Source organism: Brachyhypopomus gauderio, chromosome 11 (assembly GCF_052324685.1).
Source record: "Brachyhypopomus gauderio isolate BG-103 chromosome 11, BGAUD_0.2, whole genome shotgun sequence".
NCBI classification, from domain to species: Eukaryota; Metazoa; Chordata; class Actinopteri; order Gymnotiformes; family Hypopomidae; genus Brachyhypopomus; species Brachyhypopomus gauderio.
In genome coordinates this window covers 13,390,729-13,411,870 of record NC_135221.1, presented here as the reverse complement: position 1 = coordinate 13,411,870, position 21,142 = coordinate 13,390,729, and the positions used below count along the sequence as shown (strand labels likewise).

Genomic DNA, 21,142 nt, shown 5'->3' with positions numbered 1-21,142 from the left:
GATGTATTTAAATAGCAGTCTTCGCCAAATTGATTAAAAGCGATCAAATAACACGCATTAATTGTTTCTTTGTTGTCACGTATACCACCTCTACTCGAAAGGTGGATTCCCGTTTAAAGGGCATGCACGAAAATGTTTGAATTTCGTTGAAAGCGCTTTATTTTGCTAATGCGTAACAAGGCTGTACCCATATCAGAAATATTTAGGGTTTTCTTGAAAACAAATAAACTAATGCTATATACAAAAATATATAATTTGTATGTATGTATGTATGATAAGATAACAGAAGTTTATCATATTTTTGTCGAAAGGTTCGTACACAGTACATGCCATTTTAGTTTTCTAGCATCTAATTTCACTGAATACACGCAATAAAACACTAGTACTATAACAAGCAGGGGCAGTACAATCCGAAAGCCTGAAAATAAATGCGAAAAGTGAGTAAATGTTTATCCTGAGAAGTGGTATTATAGGTACTAAAAAGTATTTGATGTTGTTGTTTGATATGATGATCTAGCGCCGCCAGTCGGCCAATACGAGTACACAAATACTAGAGCAACGTGCTGTCTACAGGTTTAGAGAGTAGAGGTTATGTTACGTAATTGTCACATTTTACTGGTGATGAGTGCCGGGCTGGCTGGGGATCTAATGTTTCATTTAGTTACAGTCTAGTTATTGTGTCTATACTTCAATCTTTTAATAACCATTCTCTTGTGTGATTGTGCTTGTGTCCCACGTATCATCAAGGTTGGTTGAAAGGTGGGTGGTTTGGGGGGTGGGGGGGGTGGTAGTTCTTGATGAGCTCTGGTCTCTGGGGGGGCCCACTCCTGTCTCTGCTTCAATGTTGCTAGGAGACAGGATATTGTTGAAATATCTCCCCAACTCCTGTCAAGGTTCCGACAGGTCAGGGTAGATTTCACAGGGCATTCAATCAGCTGTGGATCCCAGGGTGTGATGACCTACCATTATCCTAATAGAGCAGGTTATCCTAAACATGCTTTCAACAACTGTCACACAATACAATGTTTTTCTTGTTTTTTACATTCTTGAAACTAATATAATATAAAATCACACTGCAGCCAACAAAAGCTGTGATATTTTGTACCTGACATTTCTAGAGTGCAGAATCAACTTCAGAAGCCCAAATTACTGATGGATGCACTATTAAATGTGGTCAGCAGGGGGCACTCCCCAGTACCCTATCAGAATAGGTTCCTCAGTGCATCAGTAGAGACAATGTTATAAACACAGATCTGTTCAAAACCATTGTATGTACAAGGCAATGCCATTATTTTTTTAAGGTAATGCCATTATTCTTTACCTGGTAACCAAAATTGTTTTTAAAAAGACATTACAAACATTAAATTTGATTGAACAGAAAGTTTTTTCTTTGTTTTTCACAAGTACTACACAGACAGAATAATACTGACTTATAATACAGGATTATCGTTTTGGCCTAGATCTTCTACCTTCCACCACATTCAGACAATCGAACACTGAAAGCGGTCTGTTGGGGGTTGGTAATCTAACACCAGGTTGTCAAGGGGAAACAACCGTTGACAAACCGAGCAAACTGTCCTCTGCTCTCTCCTATTGGTTAATCAGCTTGGGGTTGGGGGTGTCCTCATTTGTAGCAGATTAACATCCACCCTCTTCTCCACATGGTGACAGCACACGCAGCTCTGAGTCACAGGGAGCACGCTCAGTTAATATCACAGCTAAGCTTACAGATAGCCCACAGCATTTGTCATAGGTTTCATCCCTTCCTATTGAAACTTTGACAACTGATTCAGCCCTTGTAAAAGAACCCAACCGTGAATGAAGATATCAGGCTAATGCAGTTGCTTTGAGGAGAGGCAGTTCCAACTCCAACTATATCAGAAGTCCAGTCTTGCAAGAGTGCTCCAGCTATACTCAAAGAGTGGCCCTGCTATACTCAGAGAGTGCCCAGCTGTTCTCGGAGAGTGCCCCAGCTACACTCTTTCATAGCATGTTCATTATATTATCATGAAACATTTTCTCTTCCTTTAATACATGGTTGCAAGGTTCTCCACTGTTTGAAAGGTGTGAGTTTCAGCTTAGTGAAGAGAGATCGATTATTAGTTATTACTCTGAATTGCTTTCTCATGAGGCTCATAGGGGAATCAATATAGCTAAATCAATAGGCATGAATCAGAGTGTCCTGGGGAATGTAAATAGATATAAAAAATTGTGAATAGGTCAGAGTTCACAGAGTATATAAGTGTAAATGTTTGGTTTTGAGTGCTAATTCAGATGTAATTAGGACACATCCTTTGAGGATGTGTTTCATATGTATTTAAAATTCATTTACATATTTATGAATGGACATTATTCATATTGTGTGAATACATATTATGTATGTATAAAAGTCTGTTGCTATTTGGTGTAAGAATTGTATTTGTTTGTTTAGTACTACGTTATGAGGTTTTTGAGTGTGTGTGTGTGTGTGTGTGCAATGTCATGTCATGTTAGTGTAAAGCTGTGTTCCTGCCTATGTCACTGGGAGTCACCAGAAGGGGGAGGGACTTGGATGTGTGGACACAAAGCTTGTGTTTGTGTAACAGTCCCTGCTCGGCGGCTGGCTTGGTCGGCTCCCTCTCTCCCTCTCTCTCTCTCTCGCTCTCTCTCTCTCTCTCTCTCTCTCTCTCTCTCTCACTCACACACTTGGTTACGGTTGCTGCACACATTGTTGGTGTGAAATAAAGGGGAAGAAGTGGTGTGCTGAATCCAGTCAGATGGGATGCACCAACGGAGGTAAGAACGCAGTGATCCTCTACTGCAACAGGCAGTCGGGCTCAGAGTGCTGCTGAAACGGCCTGGCTTGGTCGGGGAGTGAGCGAGTGTGAGGTGGGGTGCGCCTGTGGGAAGTTGGGGCACGGGAGGGGAGAGGGACCACTGCGTGTGATTTGGCACCAGATGAGTGTGAAAGGAGCAGAGCTGAAAGGAAAGTTGGGCAGGGAGAACTCAGTGGAAAACATGCTTAGAATGTGAGGAGAGGAGAGGAGAAGAGAGGAGAGGAAAGGAGAAGAAAGGAGAGAGGGATAGGAGAGAAGAGAGGAGAGGAAAGGAGAAGAAAGGAGAGAGGGATAGGAGAGAAGAGAGGAGAGGAAAGGAGAAGAAAGGAGAGAGGGATAGGAGAGAAGAGAGGAGAGGAAAGGAGAGAGGGATAGGAGATGAGCGAGGAGGAGATGGTAGGAGAGGAGAGAGAGGAGGAGAGGAGAAGAGATGAGAGAAGAGGAGAGAAGGGGAGAGAGCAAGAGAACAAGTGGAGTGTGGTAGATGTATAGACACAGACCTGTTAGAGGTTTTCAAAGTTAAATAAAAACCAGAGAGGGAATGTTTGATATGGTGAGACAGAGGATTGATAGACCAGGAAAGAATCACTAAGCTGACAGACACGTATAGAGCAGAAGTGTAGACTTTAAAGCAGTGGTGCTGTTTTAGAGGGGTGTACACTGTAGAAGATTGTCTTGTTAAATGCACTTGACCACCACGTACAGAGCTAAAGCAAGACGTGAGGTGATGTTCTGAGGTTGCCATGGTGTATCCTAACTATTTTGCTAACTAATTAGGATTAACTCATTTTTTTCTTGCATTACCTTGACATCTAGTGGCCTGAGATTCTGTACTAACTCTGTTTTAAACATGGCTGCCTCCATGTGGAGGACCTGCTCTATGGAGCATACACTAGTTCATTTGAGGACTACAAAGCAAACTGATTCTTCTTCTCATGTGAAGTGCACTTTATAGTGCAAGTGAAACAACATACCAGCAACAATCACTTTTATAAATACTGTTTGCAACATTATGTTCGAAAAATGACATTTTTTCTTTAATGTAAAACATAGGCAACATGAACTGGCAAGACCTTCATTTGTAAGGTTTCACGTCCCTGCTAAATGAATAGAAAGCTGGAAGATTAGAGAACTTTTGAAACAAGGATTTGATTTTCTACAAATTTCTACAAAGTTGCTTTACTCCTCAGAAATTCAGATTACCAAGGAGGTAGTCTGACATTTCACAAATGATTTTAGAGATGATATTTTCATTCAGTTGTTTTATTTTCTCTTTAGGTATTGAGGAGATTAGCAGAATTTACAGAGGGACTTTTTAAACCACTTGCAGACTGCACCTGAAGTCAGGGAGAAAGTTTGTGTGTGTGTGTGTGTGTTGTTGGGTGGGTGGGTGTTTGTGTGTGTGTGTGTCCACCAGCACAACCTCACACTAGCCATTTGGGCGTGGGCCTGGCAGACTATTCTCTCATTTATAGCTCAGACAATTCAGTGAGAGAGAAAGAGAATAGACACGAAGAAGGTTGTGGGGTCCTAAAGGAGTAGACTGAGTTGTGCTGCACAGGATGCCTGAGCAGAAATTTAGGTATGTATTTCTTTTTTGAATCTATGTAAAGCTATTTTCTTCTTGTTTTTCTAAATGGACAAATTAAAGTCAAATGAACAAGGGAGAATTCTCAGACATGTTAGCATGGAAGTAAATGTTTCTGATTCTATGTGTGTGTATTTGCATGGGTTTGCATGTGATTGTGTGTTTGCATGTGTTTGTGTTTCCTGCCATTTGCAGCCTCCCTGCTAAGCTGATTAATGGGGGTGTGGCAGGGTTAGTAGGTGTGACATGTGTGTTTCCCATTGATCTGGCCAAGACCCGCCTTCAGAACCAGCAGGGTGCTCGTGTCTATACTGGGATGTGAGTACTTGTATCTTTAATTTATTTAAATAAACTTAATAGAAGTAGTTTATGTTTCTAATGCAGATATTGAGTCCTAGTGAACGCTATGGAAACACATTCCAACTCTGGCAGGCATTTGCTATAAAACCAGAGGCTAGAAGAGTCCATGTGGGATTTATTTTATGTCCTAACTGGTTGGAGAATTGTGGTAAACTTTATTGCCACATGGCTTCTGCATCACACAAATAGTGTCAGACCAGTCGTGTGCTTTTACCCTCTGCGACTCAGACAAGTGAGCATACAACGTCCTTTCCTGAGCTTTCTTTTGGTCATTCTGGACAAAGGACCACCAATGCATGGCCACCAATGAGTTGATGTACCACATGTCAGCAGTAAGGGGGAAACAGCTGTAGCAGAGAGCTGGTTCTTTGGCAGCCTTATTTTTTTCTTTGTTTTAAATAATAATTGTATTGAGGACCATGGTTGGGCCGTTCTTTCTAGTAAGACTTCTCAGTGAAAGACAGTTAAAGGGGATGTTTCTTGGCACAGTGACTTGCAGGGATATATCTGACTCTCCGCTTTTATTTTTGTTGTTCTAGAAGGCATTTTACATCCTGTTAATGCAGCACGGGACTTGTGTTTACTGAACAGAAACACAACAGAAAGTAAATTTAGCTTTTTGACTTCTATTTATTTATTTTTTTTACAATAGGGTTCCCACACTATGTGTGTGAACCCTAATAATCTTTATTTGTATAGCACCTTTCATACATACATGCAACTCAAAGTGCTTTACAGTATAAATAAAAGAAACATAAAAAGGAGAAGACAAAAAGAAAATGTTAGAATAAATTAAAGTAAAATAACATAAAATGTAAAAAAGTAAAGTAAACAATATAATAAAAAGTTAAGTAAATAGAACTAATTAAGATAAGTAAATATAAGAAGATAAAAATAAAATATTATTTGCTGCTCAATTACTTGAATCAGATCATGTAAAAACTGAAATTCAGTTACTTCTATCAGAATCTGTTTAATATAAGAACAGTTCTCAAGATTCAGCAGCAACGGTAGTCTAAGAACATCTTAGCAACAGACTTATTTCATAGAGGAGATAATAAGATCACATGATCATGGGATAATCCCATTAATCAGAAACACATTTCTGTTTTGTTGTGAAGGCTGGACTGTTTGACTAAGACGGTTAGAATGGAGGGCTACTTTGGCATGTACCGAGGTATTGTGCTTATGCTTGTTAAACCTATTATGTCTGTGTTATGTCCCCTAAAAGTAAAATACTTAAATAGATGAATACTAGCTACATTGATTAATAAAATTAATAAATGTCAAGGTGTTGTGTCAAAACATTATTGCACAGTTGGAATAATGCTGAAATGCATTGTGCATTAGTGGCGTTGCAATTTCCTGAAAACAAGGTGAACTGAATGTAACACTCTACCTCGTGTCCGCTCACCAACTGTTCCAGGTGCTGCCGTGAATCTCACTCTTGTCACTCCAGAGAAAGCCATCAAGCTTGCAGCCAATGATGTCTTCAGACAGCACCTCTCCCAGAATGGGTGCTTCCTTTTCAAACAGTTCTTAACACTCTCTAATATCCTGTTTTGAACGTAAAGAAAACCTTATCTAGAAGCTTGAACACTCATACAATGAAAAAGACTGATGTATAATTCTAAACAAAAAACCATTTTCATCCAGGACGTTGACAAGCGCTCTGAGCAGGTGTCCCTGTAACGGTGTGTTGGAGTGGTTGTAGTGTAGACTACTTCACGTTTGGTTGTGTGTGGCCCACAGGAAGCTGCCCTTGTGGGGGGAGATCCTGGCAGGCTGTGGGGCTGGGACCTGTCAGGTGGTGGTCACCACTCCCATGGAGATGTTAAAAATTCAGCTGCAGGACGCTGGCAGGTTGGGTGAGTTGTGAGGACGTGAACTTGTTTGGTGTAAACGTGACCAGTAAGTGCACGGCAGCACACAGATCGACATTTTCCCTGTTCTAGTACACCACATCACAGTCAAGGTGAGAAAGCATCATCCTTACTGGGATGATCCTTACCACACATCAGCTGTTTCCTAAATGTTCAGTGGAGTGTGGTGTCATCCAATGCCGTGGTAGCACTGAAGCTCTTCATGCGTCTGTTCCTGCAGTTGCCCAGAGGTCAGCCCCGATTGTTGCCACCCCTCCCTCTCCTGCCCCGGCAGGGTCTCAGGCAGTCCAGCCAGGCCGCACGGTGGCATCTCGGGCATCGGCGGTGGCCATCACCCTGGAGCTGCTGAGAACCAAGGGCTTCAGAGGGCTGTACAAGGGCATCGGGGCTACCCTGCTTAGGTGGGCACACTGTTCCCTTTTCATCACAGCCTATGCTCTCAGAGAGTACAAATACAATCACCTTGAGAACCACCCAGACAAATTCATCCACCCTCACATGCACCCACAGGTACACAGGGTCAATTCATGAAGCAATCCTGTACCCAACTGTTGTAACCTAAAGTACCGTCAACCCCCATCTGTCCTTCACAGTCTCTGATTAACACTAAATTCCTATTAGTGGCAGTTCTACTGAAAGATCAATATTGACAATTCAGGCCAAATAAAAACATTTCCATGACCCACATTAAAGATTTCCACTGATGATTTTCCACTGGCCATGTGAAGTAGACGAATACAAGGCTTAATCCACGTCCAACAAACTTCATTTAATATTAAAATAAAAATATAAAAATGCTTTTGATATCTTACATTATCCATACACTTCCATATGTAATTTGAGTTGAAAAGCTTTGGGATAATCAATCAAAAGTCCTGCCATGATACTCCTTACTCTGCTGTTTTACTGTAGCCTGCTGTATTGTCCATCCCTCCCTCTCTGTCTTTTTTATCTTCTTTTCTCTGCCTTTGTTTTTCTTTCTTTCTTTCTCTCTGCCTTTCTCTTGGTCTCTCTCTCCCCTCATGCCCCCCCCCCCCCCCCCCCCAGGGACGTACCGTTCTCCATGATCTACTTCCCGCTGTTCGCCAAACTCAATGCAGTGGGTCGGAAAGGAGATCTCCATGGCAACCTGCAGGACCGGGCCTCCTTCCTGCAGTCCTTCATGGCTGGCTGTGTTGCCGGTTCAGTGGCAGCTGTGACGGTCACTCCACTGGACGGTGAGACTCAGGCACCGTCTCTCTCTCTCATGTTCGCTCTCTCCCTGACCCTTCCTCTCTCTCTCGCTCTCTCCCACTCTCTTTCTCATTGTTTCCTTCTCTCCCTGTCTCTCTCTCATGGGTTCCCTCTCCCCCTGTCTCTCTCTCATTCCCTGTTTCTCTCTCCCATGGTTTCCCTCTCTCTCTCATGGTTTCTCCTCTCTCTCTCTCTCATGGTTTCCTTCTCTCCCTGTCTCCCTCCCTCATGCTCTCACTCTTGGAGTGTTTAGTCTTCGGGTTCATAGTCCAACAGATTCAACAATCAGCTCTAATTCCTTCTTTAGGACCTGTGTGTTAGCTTGGAACTTCAGGGTAAGATCATTAGCATGTTGGTGAGTGCGTCTGCACTCACAGCCAGGCAGATGTTCAGTGTAGTTTTCTCGGGTTGTTCTACTTCAGGAAAGTTTAAAACTCCTGAGCAGTTGAGCAGCAGAGTGACCAAGCAGAACAGAGCATGAAATGAGCAGCAGAGTCACCAAGTGGACATGAGCCTTGTGTGAACTGTGGGGACATAAAGCACTTTAATGCGGAAACACAGTCCTGTTTGAGGATTGCCAGTATGATACTCACTCATCTACTTTTGTTTTAGTCATAAAGACTCGCCTTCAGACCCTGCAGAAAGGAGAGGGAGAAGATTCATACCGGGGCATTATTGACTGCACACGGTACATTTTTAAAGCACTTTTAAATATGCTTCTCTGTTATCCAGTCTGAGAAGTTGTTAGGAAATTGTAGCATATTGAAGATCTGAAAGGTCATTCTACTTTGTCCTGGCATCTATAGACGTGTTCTGAGTCGAGAGGGACCGCTGGCCTTCATGAAGGGGGCAACGTGTCGGGCACTGGTTATTGCCCCACTCTTTGGCATCGCCCAGGGCGTGTACTTCCTGGGCATCGGGGAACGTGTGATGGGGCTGCTAGGATAAAGATGGAAATGCAGGCAGTGTCTCATTTTTAGAAACAAGTGCACACACACTGGCCATTTCTGCATGTAGAGAGGTGTGCTAATAGTTGATTAGCAAAGATGCTCAAAGGAGACAAGGAAGACAGTGGAGAAGTGGTTAACACTAACATAAACAGTGATGCTGCACACTAATCATGTTTCGCTAGTGTTCTATAAACAGGGTTCTCTTATGCAAAACAGGGTCTAGGTGTCACTAATCAATATTCTGTCTAGATTATTTTTATTTATTTATATTTTTTGCCAATTGTATGTTGGCTTCCGTTATGACAACTGTGAAAACCACCATGAGGAAAGATGTGCTGGGCAGTCAGCTATGCCTCAAGCTTTTCAAAGTGGCAAGGACACACCAGAAGAGTGCAGAACAGCACTCCACTCTGCGCTGTGCATGTGTGCAGGAGACCATACTGGCTCTGTTCCCTTAATCTTCAGCATCTGTGCTTTCCTCTTAGTTTCTCTGTGTTGCTGCAGGCCCACAGATTCCTGACCCCGAGCAGACAGGCCGATCGCACCTGCCCCGGGACATCTGCCAGCCTGAGAAAGCTGCATTTTCAGCTCTCACTGAATGCAGCTCGCTCCCAGCAGCGGTGATTTTAGTGGGTCAGGTTGTTAGATAACGGTCAGTATTGAAATGTGCAGTACAGTAGCCTCTTGGGAGCAAGGTCGGGCAACGCCGGTTTAGTGCTTTCCACATAAGAATGAACTCACAAAGGGCTTTGACGTAGAGATCAGGCATGCTAGAACAGGAACAACAGAACTTTGCATGGATTATCCACACCCTGGTAAAGAACAGGACCATGTACTCCATATATGCTTGTATAATCATTGTTTCTTTGGGTTTAATGCTTCTTTTTTCAAAAATTGCTCTAAACAATCTTTTGTGCACATAAAACAATTAATGCAATGAAGCCTTATTATTTCCACACCCTAAATGGGTGTAGAATGACACATAAAATGAGACATAAGACCTATGACTGTTAGAGAAAGATTATATTATAGATACGATAATACACTGTACTCTTTAGACTTGTGATTACTGTGATAATCCTGTTTGGTGCTCTGCATTTGTTTCATACACAAGCCTTATGTCCACACACAATTTTGCACCGTCTAATTTGAAAGCTGTATTTAAAAGCTCATTGCACCAAATACTGTGCGATCACAACCATAATCAAAATAAAAACATTGTTTTAACATGGGGAAACCCTAATACAGTATCATTGCATATATGTATTTCACAGTGGAGAGCATTATGGACAATAAAAAGTACAGATGTTCAAAACATGAACACACATTAAGTTCTGCAGAGATTTGAAGATAGGAACAAGCGCCCCCTTGTGTCTAATTTAAGGCTAGGCATTCATGACTAATGTGGACACATTTCCAGCTGAAAATTCTGTGCTCTAGAATCCACCTCCTTCTCTCTGTTCTCAAGACCACTGAAAATAACGTCCACGTTTTGTTTTTGGTGGTGGTTTATATTGTAACAAATTATTTTAGCATGACGTTTATCCTTACTGAAATGCTTCCACATAAAAATAAAATATTTATTTGATTTATTCCTCTTTAAAATCACACCAACACAAACAAGCACAAATCAAATCAGTCACATGTGAAGACTACAGAGTGCTACACAAAGACGACCACACTCAAAGACAGGTAAACATTCCGACATCCTTGAGAAAGCTGTGACTGCTGCTGTTAGCAAGCTCGGCCAACAACCTGAAAGGCATTAAGAACCTTATGAGGTTAGAAAAGGCTGTCGGAAAGGAGAGGTATAGTCATCTGCTTGTTTACAGTGCAAATTAAGTACTCAAAATTATGCACAGCAATTTCAAAGACTTTGTTCAACGGGAATGTACGGCAAAAAACATTTCCTACACACACACACACACACACACACACACACTCAAAAACTGGTTCACAAGTGAGAAAAATACCAGAGGGAACAAATACAAGAACACCAGTTGGTCCTTTTGTCAGCTGAAGAATATGTGAAAGAACACCTGCAGGAGAAGTGGACCAATAAGCTTTCACAGCTGAATGCACAGAAATCCACAGAGAGAAAGACAAAGAAGGAGCGTGTGTCAAGGTCCATAAGAGTCCCATACAGGTAAATCCAACACAGTGAATTCTTCTATACTCTTCATACTCCTTTGGTAATAGCATCGGCACTTAATCCATGAACTTGCGGTTTTGATTAGGGCCAAACAGAGCTGCTCGAATTTCAGGCATCATCTGTGATTGAGAAAGAGGTTACATAGAGAAATGCTCGACCCAGCACCAAACTAAAGTAGTCACCACGTTACAGACATACAGCCTGCATGGCTCAAAGACCAAACAATAAGTAAACACTACAAACAAGAAATATTAGATATTATAATACTAGCAACTCCACTATTACTGCTACTCTTCTACTACTTTTTTGCCTATAAAAGTGAGTTTCTTCCAGTCAAGGTCACTATAACAGCATTTACAAGCTATGAAAAAGAAGAAAACTCTCTGTTAACTATAATAGATAGGCTGATGAGTGCTTTATGAGAAATGTTGTGGTCTCGTGTTTGATTAGCAATGCTGGCTCCCCACGCTGCATTTGTCACGCCTGCTTTCTGACTCAGTGCACTCCGTTAGTAACCCCACCCTGGTCAAGCACCCCCTACCTGATGGGACAGCAGGTCCAGTCTGCTCTCCAGCGTGTTGGACACCTTGATCTTGCCATTAGCATTATAGATCTCCACGCCTCCAGAGCTGTTGAATCCAAACATTGTTAGTAACGTGTTCTCAATATTATACAGCCCCTTTTCAACTACAATCAAGACAAAAGCCTTTGGCATTGCTTTGATTCAAAGTAGTAAATGTAAAGGCCAGGCTTTTTATAGCTCACTCACAACGTCCACTCCTAATTACACAGCTCATGAAGTACACGGTGCAGGACAAATTACGCGTCTTACATTTCAGGGGAGAGGAAGCTGTCCTCATCGATACGGACTTCAATCTCACTCTTCACAGACTCTTTGTAGATGGGAATGTTTTTCTTCACCGCATCCTAGATTTGAAGAAGAGGACAGTTCTTCAACTGACTTGCATGTATAATAAATCAATAGCCCAGGGCTTTGAACACATGAGTTTCTGATGGTGTCCAGCGCTGACCTGCACCATTTTCAGATCTTCCTTCCTGCAGCGAATAATCACCTTGGGTTCCAGCAGCTGATAGAAGCCCTGGTAGCAATAAAGAAACGGAGATGCCAATTCAATATTTGATGTTTAATTTTTGTATATACATTTCTCTCTGGGCAAACACAGAACAGGAAACGAAGATTTTGAACCTTAATTATTCATTTAGAAACAAGAATGAAACATGACAGGCTATATACAAGTTCTACTTTAAAGTTTAAAGTCTTACCCAGGGAGAATAACAAAAGCTCTTACCTGTAACACTAAACCCTCCAGCAGGGATGTATACTGTACTGGATCTTTAGCCACGTTAGCCAACCGCTTACGTGCATCATTTAGAAGATCCTACAAAAGCACCAAACACGAGTATTGTTGAAGTGCACCTACTTAAACTTCATATAATAATCCAACAATCTAGTGTCACCCAGAGGAGGATTCTGGTTTCTCTCTCTTCCTCTGAGTTTTTCAGAGTTCTCAGGTTGATCATTACAGAACTAAACCCAAATTTTAATAAAGCTGTTAAGTGAAAATGTCTGCTTTAAACTGCATACAAATATAAATGAAACACAAAAATGAAATTAATACAAAGATAACAATCCCAAAATTAGAAAATACAACTGAAACTCATTATGCAAACCAACTAATAAACAAGAACAATCAATCATACCGCAAGCAGGTCATCTCGTGCCTTAAGGACCTTCAGTCTGGCCTGGTTCATCAGATTGGACATCTGACTGTAGAGATGGAAGTAGATGGAGTTATACACATTTTGGAGATATGCCAAAAGTGCATGCAGGTTGCTCATTGACTCACATTTTCTTCTGTTGCTCAATCTGTTTCTCCTTCTTCTCATAGTACTCCATTATCTTCAGCCTCTGATTTTGCACAAGACGTCCTTTCTCAATATTAAACTCCTCCTCTGCCTGCAGAGCAAAATAAACAATGAAAAAACATCTTTGGAAATATCTATTTGACATAGATACACAGAAAAAAAGCAGACATCGTAGCATCCACAGGTGATGGTGAAGTCCCATTAAATGTACAGTACATATTTTACCTTTGCATCAATTTCTTCTGCCTTCTCATTGGCCTCCTGCTCAATGAAGGCCATCATGTGTTTAATCTAGAGAGAATATAGACAAATCATTTTATTGATCACAGTAGGAAAGTGTGCATAATATGTACATGAATGTGGGTGGTGTGATTATGGAAGGTAAGGTTGAAAAAGCTCTGGAATGCCAAATTCACAAAGGTTGCCTGCAGATTTGACAAAAATTCTGTTAAGGAGGCCATTAAACAAACCTGGAATCTACAAAAAAAAAGTTGGTACATCATTTATACATCATTCGCAATTCATGGGCTCCCGACTTCCTCTTTATCCTACGAGTTGAAGCTCGTGGATAACTCCGAACTACGCAATACTCTCTCGGTTCTCCATTTATGGAGGCAATTGTTTAAATATTTTTCTCTTTCATTCAGTTTGACAGTTTGTTTGTCTTGTCTTTATGCGTGTTCACATGACTACACTTGACAAAGAAGCAGGTTTAAGTCTTTGAAATGAATTCAAATTAGTTATCCTCTAAAAGCTTCCATACAATGAGAAAACAGGACAGTAGCTAGTACTGGTTATTTATCTCGCATAGGTAAAAATGCAAATAATTAAAATAAATAAAATGTAAGTCCTTGTGAGACACTTAATGCTTCCGTAGCTAGTAATTAAGTGTATGTTTGAATCAAAGTTTGAGCATTTAGAATTCAACAAAACAGTGAACGTACTAACATAACTAGCTAGCTAGCCGGTTAACGTTGACTTAGCGTCCCAAAACTTCAACAACTAGCCGGCTGGCTACTTACCTGTTTTTGAACGTCCAAATCACTAAGCGCCATGGCTCTCTTAAAGCGCACACACTACTTGTTGTGGTAAAGTAAAAGTATCAATGAATTAGGAGCTATATAACGCTAGATAACCTATGAGTTGTCAGGTTGTTGAAACTACGCTAGCAATATATATATTTCAGTTAGCTACCGTTAGCTAACTTCCACAACTTTAACAGGGAACTGCGATGACAGGTCACGTGATGCGCACTCGCTTCCGGCTATTGCATAACGAAACGTACTTAAAAAAAATCCCTGTGTAATCCATGTTAGGCGCTCAATAAAACTCAACATTTCAGTTGGATTCCTTGCATGTTACACAATACACTATCAATATTGAGCCCGTTAATAACAAAACCTGGCCTGCTGCATTGCATACCTATTGAACTCAATTCTTGATTAAAACAACTAACTTTTGGATGGGCCGCTCAACAACTGATGGCTTGCTAAGGCATTCACCTTAGCCAACTCTCACCCCTTGAGCGTGAGACACACGCATTTGACCGTCTTCACACGCTCTCATGCCACACTTCTGATTTCTCACACCGAAAAAAAATCTAGTTTATTTACCTCTGATCCATATCTATGATTCAATGAGTTACTAGTTCGCTCTGGCGCCAACCACTGGCGATCGATCGATCGCGATATAATACTTAATTTGTGTCCATTTTACACCGCCCCGGTAACAATTTACGCCCCCCCCCCGTCAACAACTTACGTTTACACTCGCCTCCTCCTCCAGGTTCAAATCTCACTCCAAGTGATCTTTAAAAAGTTGGCAACCCTGTCTTAAATTCTGCTCACCTAATTGTATGGTGTAACATGAGGGTTTGTTTGTATGTTTTGTTCTTGTGTGGTGTTTTCTGTTCTGTTCCGATTCCAGGTTCGTCCCGGATTTTACCACTACCCGCCCCAGTCCAGTCCAGTCTATCCAGCCCTATCCTATAAAAGGAGGGAGAAACAGAGAGAGGGGGGGGGGGGGGGGGGGGAAGGAAAGGGGAACATGTACATGTATTGCTTTTGAGCCTGAAACAGAATTTGTGAATCTCTTGTTGCTGTGAGCATTAATATCTGTTTCTATGTTAGTCTTTATGTATACCTGTTGTGCATCTTGTTGGTAGTGCGTTTTGGAGGTAGGGAGTGGCTGCCATTTTGTTTGTATGTATTTATTGTTCATGTTTGGTAAGTGTAGTTTAGTTCATATGTTGTTTGTTTTCTTTGTAAGTATAGTTTGGTAAAGCTGTTTTGGTTCTGAGTGACGTTTTGTTTGTTATTTTGGCCTTGGCCACTCCCGAAGACATTTACATCTGTCTTATCCAATACTATGTCTGAATACAAGGCTAAATTTTCATCAATTTTTGTCTGGTTGTCCAGTCCCTTTTACATTCAGCTGCTATAAAAACATGCACCTCTATGTTACTGTTCCTCTAGCCTAGACAAGGACGTAACAATGGCAGCTCTGCGAACAAGACCATCATCGTCCTTGCATACATCCAGAACCCTGGCCAGCCTCCACACGTTACGAGGAGCACTTTCCTGGATGATAACAATATCATAACTTGTACATTCCGCCTTGGGGCATGCCATTTCTGCCTGATGCTAATCCCTGCTAGATATTCTTTTCTCCATCTGCACCAAAATTGCTCTGATAAATATTGCACCCGCCTCCATCTTTTCCTTGCATACAAGTCCTCTTTGACAAATCTGCTTGATGGAGGTAGAGGGATGGAAGATTTCATTGTGAGCAGGTGATTTGGTGTCAGTGGTTCCAGGCTTGTGTGATCATTGATGCTATCTGCAGTGAGAGGGCGACTGTTTATAATGGACATGGCCTCATAGAAGAATGTGCTGAGAGAGGTGTCATCTAGTCTCCCAGCGCTCTGTGCTAGGACTGAGCTCAATACACTCCTTGCTGTGCGTATCTGTCACTCCCAGACACCCCCTACATGACTTGCGTCTGGAACACTCATGCAAAAGTCACAGTCGTTCTGCCAGAAACTTTGATACTCTCTCTTCCTCCAATTCTTTCAGAGCTCTTTCTAACTCATTCTTTGCACCAACAGAGTTGAATCCATGATCTGATCTTAATTGTCTCACTGGTCCTCGGATGGCTATGAAACATCTTAAGGCATTGATGAATGCGTCTGTCGTCATGTCCTCCAGTAACTCGATGTGTACCGCACTCGAGCAGAAACCCGTAAAGGGCAGACCATACCGCTTTTGCTCTTTGCATCCCTGCTTGGAGTAAAAAGGACCAAAACATACCACAGAACGAGAATGGCGGTGTAGGTTCAATACGATCTGTTGGAAGATCTGCCATTCTTTGCTGTTCTGTGGGTCTTCGAGCTCTTCTGTAGGTGACACACTGCCTTATGTAACTGGCAACCACTTTACTTCTTGCAATGATCCAGCATCCATTAGCTCTGACTTCATTGAGGGTTTGCCCTCTTCCTTGATGCTGGGTGTTCTCCTGGCAGTATCTGAGGATGAGGGATGTCACTTCACCATCAGTCTGCAAAATTATTGGATGTCGTACATCAAAGGGCGAGGATGCTTTCCTTAATCTTCCTCCTCCTCTAAGTATTGAAGCTCTGGGTCAAGCTGGTAGAGTGGGTAATTTCGGGAGAGCTTTCCAGATCCTTGGTTACCCACTCTGGGAACTTGAGTAACATCTTCTGATCCCTTCCAGAACTGACCTTACCTCCCCAGCAACATATTTTTGCAAGTAGAACAGCTTCTTGGCAGGATTGGGGCAGCGTCAATCTATTACAGCCTTAAAGCTAGCGCTCCACTGTATGAACTTTAATGGGTCGCCAGAGAATATACCAGGTTCTGGAATTGGGAGTCTAGTGAGCACAGCTGAATCACTCAGAGCTTGCAGTAGTGATCTTTCATTTTCTGGAGCTCTTTGATCTCCACTGTGGGAACCTGAAGGATGAGAATCCTTGAAACTGCTGTATGCAGTGCTGCATCTTTGGCCATTTTCTCTTGACTCCTCTTCAGTGTATACTTTAAGCTTAGCTTCCATAATCTCAAGATCCCTTTGTTGTTCAAGTCGTTTTAATTCTGTACGCTGTGCACTGATGAGGTTCTCCCTTTCAAATTCAACCTTTTTTGGGGCTAACTCAGCAGCCATCTCAGCTCTCTTGGCTGCTATGCTCGGCGTCTGAGGCAGGTTTATAACTGCTTGCCACCGATGGTGTGGAAGCTGCAGATCCGTATATGGGTTTGTCATAGTCTTTGTCCAGTAACAAATGCAGCCTTGGCCCTTCGACTTCAGCATCAAAATCCTCTCCTACTTCAGATAGACATACTCTCATCAGTTGTATTAAATCTCCTGTCACCGCAGAGCAGGCATCAATCTTTCGTTTCACTTCCTGAGAAGGAGTTGATTTTTCTCGTAAGTTGTCATATTCCACCTTGGCTATAGCCTCGTGCCTTTCAAGAGATTCTATCATCTCACATAGGTCACGTCACAGCATTCATATTTTAGACTGGATATTTCTAACATGGGTCTTCCAACTCTCGTATGCAGAGTAGAACTCTTCTCTTTTTGAGCTGTTTTCTGCTGTCAACTCTAGCATCTTTGGTGTCAAGCGTCTCGCACGTGAGGATTTCCTTATCTCCTCTTTTAGCGCAGCTGCACCCTGCTGGTTAGACATAGGCCCAGCGTCTGACATCTGTGCGTGCTCTACTCCGTTATACTCAGACTTTGTAATCAGCTTGTTCTGAATTTGTGATTCACTGTGCAATGACATTTTTAATTATGTTTAACCGTTATATCAGAAGGGAATAACAATGCACAAACATTAAAGCATAAGGAATAACATTCTAGCATGACATTTTCTTTCTTTTTTTTATTTTAAATCACTATGAAACCATTGTGGGGCTATCAATTATCTGAGGATGCAATGTTCAAACGGTAGGATCTGACCTTAAGGTGGAAAGATGGAAAGTAGACTACATTTTCACTGTAACTACTTCCTGGTCAATCATTGAATCCACACTTCATAGTGATGTCAATGAAGTTGATTTATTATTCATTATCATCTTATCTTCAAAGTACACCGTGAAAACTGAAATCAAAGTGAAAATATTAATGAATCCGTTTTATTTTCTTCTTCTTCTTCTTCTTTCGGCTATTCCCGTTTAGGGGTCGCCACAGCGGATCAAACTCCTCCATCTGGCCCTGTCCTGAGTGTCCTCTACTGACACACCAGCCACTCTCATATCCTCTACCACTGCATCCATAAACCTCCTCTTAGGTCTACCTCTCCTCCTCTTGCCTGGAAGTTCCATCCTCAAGACCCTCCTACCAATATACCTCTCCTCCCTCCTCTGTACATGTCCAAACCATCTCAATCTCACTTCTCTAACTTTAACTCCAAAACATGCTACATGTGCTGATCCTCTAATAAACTCATTTCTGATCCTATCCTTTCTTGTCACTACAAATGAGAATCTCAACATCTTCATTTCAGACACCTCCATCTCCCTCACCTGTCTCTGTCAGTGCCACTGTCTCCAGTCCATACAACATAGCAGGTCTCACTACTGTCCTATAGATCTTTCCTTTCATTCTAGCCGACACCCTTCTATCACAGATCACCCCAGACACTTTATGCCATCCACCCCACCCTGCCTGCACTCTCTTCTTTACCTCCCTTTCACTTCCTCCATTACTCTGTATTCTCGACCCTAAGTAGGTAAACTCATGAACCTTCACCAAATCAACTCCTTGTAACTGGACCTGTCCACCGTCTGCTCTCTCATTCACACACATGTACTCTGTTTTACTCCTGCTCACTTTCATTCCTCTGCTCTCCAAAGCATATCTCCATCTTTCCAAGCTCACCTCACCTGCTCCCTACTCTCACTACAGATCACAATGTCATCAGCAAACATCATAGTCCAAGGAGACTCCTGCCTAACATTGTTTGTCAGTCTGTCCATGACAATTGCGAACAGGAAGGGACTCAGGGCTGATCCCTGATGTAGTCCTACTCCCACTTTAAACCCGTCTGTCATTCCTACTGCACTACTCACTGCTGTCACAATGTTCTCATACATATCCTGCACCACCTTCACATACTTTTCTGCTACTCCTGACTTCCTCATACAGTACCACAGCTCCTGTCGCGGTACTCTATCATAAGCTCAACTCTAACATAAGTCAACAAACACACAATGTAACTCTTTCTGTCCTTCCCTATACTTCTCCATTAATTGCATTGAAAATGCAATTTTTTCTTTGGCTTGCTCCTGACTCGCCATTTCAGCCTCTTCTCCGTTTGTGTCGCGTGTCTCTCCGTGTCACTGGCGTGCTTCGGCGCGCGTGTAAAAACACTGGCTCTGATTCGCTTACTGACTTGTTAAGTTAAACAGGTGTTACACCGAGAACTGTGATCTGTTACTCCTCACTAGCCTGGGCAGCGGTCCGCTCGGATTACTGTTAGTATATCAATATATAGTAACGCACCGCTTTTAATGACCAGTAACGCCAACGGCGTTGTAACGACAGGAAAAGTAATTAATTATATTATCCCGTTACTGACAAAATGACGTCGTTACCTAACGCCGTTATTTTTAACGGCGTTATTCCCAACACTGCTCAAAGCAAACATAACATCTGTGGTGCACTTAGCTGACATGAAACCATACATACTCCTCTAAGCCTAGCTTCCACTACTCTTTCCCAGATTTTCAGGCTGTGACTGATCAACTTTATTCCCCTGTAATTACTACAGCTCGGAATGTCACCCTTATTCTTGAAAATCGGCACCATTATGCTTCGTCTCTACTCCTCAGGCATCTTCTGGCCTTCCAAGATTCTGTTAAATAACCCAGTCAAAAACTCCACTGCTGTCTCTCCCAAACATCATCCGGTCCAACTGCCTTACAACACTTCATTCTCCGAATTGCAGCCCTTACTTCCTCCTTGCTCACCTGGGGCACTTCCTGATTCACAACCTCTACCTCTTCTAACCTTCTTTCCCTTTCATTCAACAATTCCTCAAAATACTCCTTCCACCTTCCCAAGACACTGTCCTCACCAGACAACACACTACCACCTTTATCCTTTATCATTCTAACCTGCTGCACATCCTGCCCATCACGGTTTCTCTGTCTGGCCAATCTGTACAGATCCTTTTCCCCTTCTTTAGTGTCCAACTTCTCATACAGCTTGCTATATGCCTTCTCTTTAGCTTCTACCACTGCTCTCTTTGCCTTGCGACACATCTTCTTGTACCTCTGTCTACTTTCTTCTTATCGCTGAAAATCCCAATTCTTTTTAGCCAACCGCTTTCCTCTCAAACTTTCCTGAACTTCCTCATTCCACTACCACGACTCCTTGTCTATCTTCCCCTGTCCTGAGGTCACACCAAGTACCTTCCTAGCCACACCCCTCACTGCATTTGAAGTCTCATCCCAGGTATCCAGAACTCCATTACCATTACCCAGGACCTGCCTCACCTCATCCCTGAATTTGACACCACAGTCCTTGTTGGGGAGATATAAGGATAGCTAATTCGTTTAGGTGTTAGGCGTCATCCAACATGGGGCATCGGTCAGAATGCCAGGTAGAGGAATGATGAGGAGACGATGGGCTTGGTTAATGAATTGTATTCTGACTCAATATTGAAACCGGTAGCATTAACATCCACACTGATTCATATCCACAGCTTTATACCCATAGACAGAGCCGTATAGAGAGAGAGTCGCGACAACGGAAGTTCAAAACGCTTGATGGTCACGTGATTCACGGAGGCTTCAGATAGTTCCAGGAAGTTCAATTTGAGCACATAAACACAGAGACAGAACTGCGATTTGAGGAATATTGTGAACATATAACGACCAACTTTAGGCTAATTTTAGAGCACATTGCTGTTTAATGCTTTGATAGTTTTATAATTGTTATATATTACGTTCATTTATATATTTAGAGGGACAAGAAGGGGTGAGAAATTCAGATTAGATTAATTTTCTAACATTAACATATCTTTAAATCATGGTAATTTCTGTAATCCCATGGTATTGGTGACCTAAGTAATCTAAATGACTAATGTACATTTTCTGACAGAAGGAAAATTTTATTTGACTTCATTGTGCAGAAATATGCTTTAAAAGGGTACATTAAAACACATTACATTTACATCCAGACAGTATATAACATATTAAAATACATTGATAAATTATATATACATCTTGTCTTTTTAATACACACTTATT

At 42.0% G+C, this 21,142-nt stretch overlaps 2 protein-coding genes across 6 annotated transcripts; one reads left to right on the top strand and one right to left on the bottom strand.

The window, feature by feature from the left end:
* Positions 1 to 819: 819 nt before the first annotated feature.
* On the top strand, positions 820 to 10,720 carry slc25a18 (solute carrier family 25 member 18). Of its 5 annotated transcripts, none has more exons than XM_077022127.1 (10): positions 820 to 2,775; positions 4,095 to 4,398; positions 4,600 to 4,722; positions 5,886 to 5,941; positions 6,191 to 6,281; positions 6,517 to 6,632; positions 6,922 to 7,048; positions 7,695 to 7,864; positions 8,493 to 8,568; positions 8,687 to 10,720. In XM_077022127.1, exons 2-10 carry the CDS (start codon positions 4,379 to 4,381, stop codon positions 8,826 to 8,828), a joined length of 921 nt encoding a protein of 306 aa, XP_076878242.1. In that variant the 5' UTR covers positions 820 to 2,775; positions 4,095 to 4,378; the 3' UTR covers positions 8,829 to 10,720. The 5 variants fall into 5 exon arrangements, with proteins under 5 accessions (XP_076878242.1, XP_076878243.1, XP_076878241.1 ...); XM_077022126.1 differs by having other exon boundaries at positions 821 to 2,775; positions 4,273 to 4,398; positions 6,868 to 7,048; XM_077022125.1 differs by having other exon boundaries at positions 821 to 2,775; positions 6,868 to 7,048.
* Positions 9,673 to 14,128, bottom strand: atp6v1e1a (ATPase H+ transporting V1 subunit E1a). Its single transcript, XM_077022131.1, has 9 exons — positions 13,892 to 14,128; positions 13,095 to 13,160; positions 12,851 to 12,960; positions 12,705 to 12,771; positions 12,293 to 12,382; positions 12,014 to 12,082; positions 11,815 to 11,909; positions 11,524 to 11,611; positions 9,673 to 11,101 (listed from the first exon to the last, which is right to left on the bottom strand). Exons 1-9 carry the CDS (start codon positions 13,922 to 13,924, stop codon positions 11,039 to 11,041), a joined length of 681 nt encoding a protein of 226 aa, XP_076878246.1. The 5' UTR covers positions 13,925 to 14,128; the 3' UTR covers positions 9,673 to 11,038.
* Positions 14,129 to 21,142: the final 7,014 nt, after the last annotated feature.